Source organism: Antrostomus carolinensis, unplaced genomic scaffold, assembly GCF_000700745.2.
Source record: "Antrostomus carolinensis isolate BGI_N321 unplaced genomic scaffold, ASM70074v2 scaffold12167, whole genome shotgun sequence".
Taxonomy (NCBI): Eukaryota; Metazoa; Chordata; class Aves; order Caprimulgiformes; family Caprimulgidae; genus Antrostomus; species Antrostomus carolinensis.
In genome coordinates this window covers 25938-31937 of record NW_010328081.1, presented here as the reverse complement: position 1 = coordinate 31937, position 6000 = coordinate 25938, and the positions used below count along the sequence as shown (strand labels likewise).

The 6000-nt window shown below is 34.9% G+C and overlaps 1 protein-coding gene across 1 annotated transcript in view; it reads left to right on the top strand.

Annotated features, from left to right (window-relative positions):
• LOC104528188 (calcium-binding mitochondrial carrier protein Aralar1) overlaps positions 1 to 6000 on the top strand; it is a 29021-nt gene that overhangs the window by 4779 nt on the left and 18242 nt on the right. Inside the window, exons 4-5 of the mRNA XM_010172118.1 lie at positions 19 to 112; positions 700 to 784. Of these exons, the coding sequence (XP_010170420.1) occupies positions 19 to 112; positions 700 to 784 (179 nt within the window). The remainder of the gene's footprint in view (positions 1 to 18; positions 113 to 699; positions 785 to 6000) is intronic.

Genomic DNA, 6000 nt, shown 5'->3' with positions numbered 1-6000 from the left:
TTTCCCTTTTAAATCCAGAGGAATTTACCCATTCAGCAATCCGATTTGGACAAGTTACACCACTGGAAATAGATATTCTCTACCAACTTGCAGATTTATACAATGTTACTGGGTAACATAATAATTAATTTTATTATTTTAAAGATAATAATTTTGCTGTTTTCTGTGTGAAAACTAGTGGTTTTGTCTTAATTTTAAAAAGTTGTGTTTTCCATTGTATTTTATTACTGTAATTTATTCAAGGTAAACTGACTTTGGTGTATGTATGGGGTTTTGTAAGTGAATTGTCTACATCAAGCACAATTATTATCATATTATAGGCATACATATGAAGTAGCAAAATACATTACAGTAGTCCCCAAAGGACAAAAAATAGCAGTCCCAAAAGGACATGTGAAATCTTAGAAAGTAATACCTGGAAATAGTTTAATTTGTGTATTATCCCTATTACTAGTAATCAAAAACTTGCTTCTGAATAATCCAAGCTCCTTTTATCTCCACTTGGAAGCTAAAAGAATAGTTTTCTAACGCCAAGGATTTTTTTATTACACTGCAGCAGATTTCTTAGATGTGCATTCATATATGACAGGTGTTTTTTAAACTCAAGATGTATTCTATGGGTTGTGGCTAGGAGTACTGTATTGAATACGTTTGATGTTTTGTCTAACAGTAATTTACCTTTCTCTGCTTTGTGCAAAGGCGCTTAACTTTGGCAGATATTGAGAGAATAGCACCACTGGCTGAAGGTGCATTACCTTACAACTTGGCAGAACTCCAGAGGCAGGTAGGTAGAAGTGATATACTCAATAAAATTGTTGAAATTAAGTGAATGTTTACATGTACTTGCATATGAAAAATAAGAATAATACTCTTTAAACAGCTTCCTAACAAGTGAAATATGCTGAGTGTATTGCTATAAGGATAGAAATGGGGCAGACTATCAAGTATGTGTCTAAACAAGATATTAGATGTCATATTGAAGGATGGCCTGTTTAGATATAAGCATGTGTAGATGGATTCCTTACTGTTAATACATTTGTTCACTCTTGAAAAGGCCTTTCACTTCACTAAGTAATCTAAGTCTGTAATTATAAAATTATTTTTAGATAGTAAAAAATAATGAGTATTAAATGCAAGGTTTATAAATATGGTGGGTTTTTTAAAAAAATTGGATGAAATTATGGGCTTAACAGTTTATCTAAAATGATAATTGACTTCTACTCTTCTTGTTGGCTATCTGACCTAGACTGTAGGAGGGGAATTCAGATTTATTGGGACTGATGAAAAGGGTGGAATTACAAGATGAAAAATATCACAGTAGAATGTTAACCCCCTATTTCACCAGACCTTTACATTTGTGTTTGCTAGCTTTGCTTTTATCATAGTTTATTAAACATACACATGTATAGTACAGCATAAAAGTCTCAGACTGTACAAGAGGATTTTGAATATAAATTTTTTCTTACTTGATGGCTCTTTTTACAACTGTAAAAACTGAAGATTTAGGACCAAACATTATGGAGGTGTTTAGCTTATGTTTAGGCTTTCCACCACAGTTACTGGGTACCATACTGCTCACTTTCAGGAGTATAGCTTGCAAATTTGTGTTAAAAATAGATCTAGATTTTGGGGGCTTATCTTCCAAATATACCAAATATATTTTTGGTTCAACATCTAATCTGAGAGGTTTTCTTTTGCAGGCATATCTGACTTAACACTAGTTAAATTGAGAATTAATTTTTACCTTGACCTTCATCTAAGATTGAACCTGAATTATTGCTGATATCGAAGCTTGCAACATAATGGGATATCTCCTGTGCTGGTAATAGAAATATTCTGTGCCATTCTGTTCCATTCCATTTCAGATATATTCTAGGGAAATCCTTTTTCTGGAGCATTTTGTGGTTGAGTTCTCTTAAAAGAGTGGTACAGGTGGAATTAACTCAACTGTTAATAATGTAAAGATAACAATGTACTCAAGAAAATCCTTGAAATGGTTACACAGCAGATTCAGAAAGGAAGACATACATACATGGTGAATTACCTGGTTGCATAATCATAAAATATATAGGCTGGTTGTGCATTGGTGTTTATTATGCAAACCAAAAAAAAAATTAAAAAAAAAATTAGGATCTGATCTGAAAAGTATCTGATGTGCAATCTTTTATTTATTTTTACTGTTAGAACTTAATGAGAAATTGTAGTTCCACACAAGAGCTGTACGTTCTCGAGTAAGCTTTATAATAAAATCCAATAGTGTTCATCTGAACCAGCATGTTTTGCTCCAGGAATGTCTCCACATCCCGTTTCCCTCTGTAATATACAAAGGGAAGTAGGATATTTAATTCTTAAGATCTTGTATGAGCATATCCCATAGTTCTGACCGAATAAATCTTTGTGTACTCAGTAGATAAATATAATTTTTCATCCAGAAGGTTCCTGTTTTCTTACAATGTGTTAACAACTCCCAATTCCCTCTCTTTCAGTCTGTGTTAAAAGTTTATGGAGTGCCTATCGAAACATCCAAGGGCTCTAATTCCCAAATGGGCATAGCCTGGCTTGGACTGGGTTCTGCTCCCAGCTGCCCACGCCTCACTTGGTACACAGACAGCTGAGCTTCTTAGGAATCCGCTGCTGAATGGCCACATCTTGCAGCTCAGCATTTATGGCAGTCTCATGCTGGTGATGAGTTGTGTTAAAATGCTGCTCCTGAATTGCAGCGATTCAGCAACCAATTCCCAAGTAGCTCAGCCACCTGGGCTGCTGGGGCAGAAAGACATGCAGCTGGCAGCAGCCGTACCTTTGTCAGCCATTCCAAGATACACTTTCTCCCATAAGGTGAAATTCAGATTCTTTGCACTGGTGATGCCAGTGACAGACAGTACTGCTGCAGGATGGCAGCGCAGTGACAAAATGGCCTGTGCCTTGTTTGCCACATGAATGTCCTGTATTGGCCAGTGAGGGGTCCCAAGAGTCTGTCTGAAAATGAAACTTGCATTTAAAAAGCCTTTTATTTCTCAGCTCACTTTTTACGCATATTGCAGAGGTTCCTTTAAGCAAAGCATTTATATCCACTACAAAACCTAGGATAGGCATCAGTGACAGGAAAATCTTGAATTAATTTAACTGCTATGGTTGAAAAAATTGTCATATATGAAATATAGCAAGTCTTCTGTATGTGAGACTTGGAGTGTATCTTGGTTACTGTTATTACAGGTGGATTTGATCATTCAGTTCTCTTTCAAACAAATTGGTCTGAAACGCAGTTTCTGGTCTGTTCTCAGTGTTATACCGCTCTGTTGTCCTTAGGCCATTAGACATATCTGAGCCAAGGAAACGATCATCCAAAACCCACTTAGTGGTAACAGTCTGCCTGTGGGTTCCTGAAGACAAGAGTGGTGGAATGATTGAACACTGAAATGTGTATACAACGTTTATCCAGACTAATGAGAAATATTTTTCATGAAGTTTTGTAACTACATTCCTAACTGCTAACTTTGTTTTTAATTGGTGTCTTTGTGGCATTCAGCTTTCTGAGAAGACAAAATACTAACTTGTTTTATTTTACACTTCAGAATTACTTTTGTAGCTTGGCACTGTTATAAAATGAGGTCATTGATAAATGTTTTACTCATCACTAGAACAGAATATACTCTTTTCACACTCATGTTATATTTTCATCCTACTCTACATTTTGTGTTAAGAGAGGACAGCAGAAAGCAAAGTAATTTCATTTTCCTTTTTTTATAAAGAACAGTCTTTTACTAGACCTGATCCTAAGTGAACCGTATATTACCTTATTCAACTGTATTGATAAAAGGAAAGCTATCACTTTGTGGAAGACAGAGTATCATTCCAGTGAGGTCCAGCTGTCCCTGGAAAATGAAAACAAATCTGTAATCACTTTTATGTGACTTTTAAATTCCTCCTTAAAGGAAAATCTAAATTTTTACATAAACGCACTCTATCTTTGTAGATTTGGATGAAATGGAAATTCGTCTGCTTTCAACCGTGTTTACTTTATTGTCAATTTTTTTCATTGTGTAAGATTTTCATAAAGCCTAGCAGCCAAATAAGCTATGGGGATGACAGCTACAGCAATTTTCTGTTTATAAATATTCATGATTTGAAAGCTATAGCATTAATTATGTTCATTTACATATCCATCTGAACACACAAGTAAACTGCAAACTTTATGGACACTTATTTAATAATGTAAAAGTGCCATTTCCTTCACAAAGAATTTTATTTTTAACAACCAGTGATGTTGTTAACCATTAACACTGTTAACCAGTGATCTTAACCATTAAGATTAATGTCTGAATGTAATGGTTGGATTTTGTTGAGAACTCTGTGGAGCTTAAAAGAAAAAGAATAACCTTAAAACAGCTAAAAGGAAGCAGGTGTGCTGAACTAGGAGAAAATTTTTATGGAATGAAGAACGAGTCCTGCTTTTAAGCCTTTTTGGGGTATTATTATTGTGTGTGTCTTTTTACTTTCATAAATCAAAAGAAATATCTGTATTTTAGATTTTTTTTGTGGTTCTTTTGTTTTTATTGTGGTTTTCTTTTTTTTTAAGATCAGGAAAATTTGGTATTTTGAGACTGGTGAGGACACTCTTCAGATGTATTGCTTCTATTTGCTTGTAAAGGCAATATGTTTGATTTATGCTTTTTATGGTGGTCCACATGTGCAGTTTATGATTTTGGTGCTACCCAGAATTTCTCTGTTAAGCTATATTGCTCGGGGGGGGGGAAACACCTTATGGAAGGAAATGGTGGCAACTGTATCTTTTTCTTCCACGGAAAAACTGTATAAAATATAATTAATGTTTTTTTGCACGTAACAATCCCATCTCAATCTCATATGCTTTTGTCCTACATTGTGTACATAGTGTAACATTATGCAATCAAGGTAGGTTTTTGCACATCCAGTGTAATACCAGTCCAAGCTGAGTAGCTTACACTGAGGAACATGCTGTCTTTCTGTGGATATTCCACTTCCAGAGCTTCAATAAGCTGACTGCAACTTAGTTAAGTAGCCTTGACGAGGTAGCTGTGAAACGTGCATGTGATAATCTTTGTGAAGAATTCATACCGTGCATCAGAGCAAAGCCTCCTGTAGCAGTCTGAGGTCTGTGTACATTCCAGCTGTGCTGCCAAGAGCACATCTGCTAACAGTACAGGGTGCTTTTCAGAAAAACAGGTTTGTATTTAGGAGATGGCTTTAATATCCGCTTGAACATGGAATTTAACGGTTAATGTCTTGGCCACTTATATAACCCAGACAAGTTATACTGCATAATGTAAATTCTTTGTTAATCTCCTTATTTGTGTTTGGAAGAAAATTTGGCCCTTCTTGCATACTTTATAGTGCAAGTTTGTGAACATTATGTTTAATTTATCAGTTCCCTTGTTTCTAATAACCATCTAATAATATAATTATGACTCTCTGCAAATATTTTCTGTGCAGACTTGTATTTATTTAAAACACTAGTACATTTATAGTCGTGTATATGATTGAAGTGAGTGAGGTCATAATATCTGTAAATTTTCAACTGCCTGAAGAAGTGTTGTGGAGAATACTTTGGGGAATAATTGACTTTTTGCTTGTTTTGAAGACATGAAATGTCATATTTATGCTATGTGTTAGTGTATATGTAATCTTAAAATATATCCCATGCTGATAGATGCTGTCTGTGAGATACTGGATTCCTTTTAAGATACTGAATTTTATTTGAGCCAAAAGTGGGTTCCATGCCTTACAAATTCAAAGGCAACAGAATGGAAAGTAGTGAAGTTGATTTGAGTTTCTGTCTACTTTTTCTTGACCATAGTTGTTGCAGTTATAGTGGTAATACGTAAGGAGGAGTATTTTCTGAAAGGAGTATTTGAAAAATGTGCTTCATTTGTTAGGTGTAGTGGAAGTTATATAGAAATTTCTTTTTTTCCCCCCCCTCCATATCATAGAGCAACTAATTTTTATCAGATTCTTTCTGTA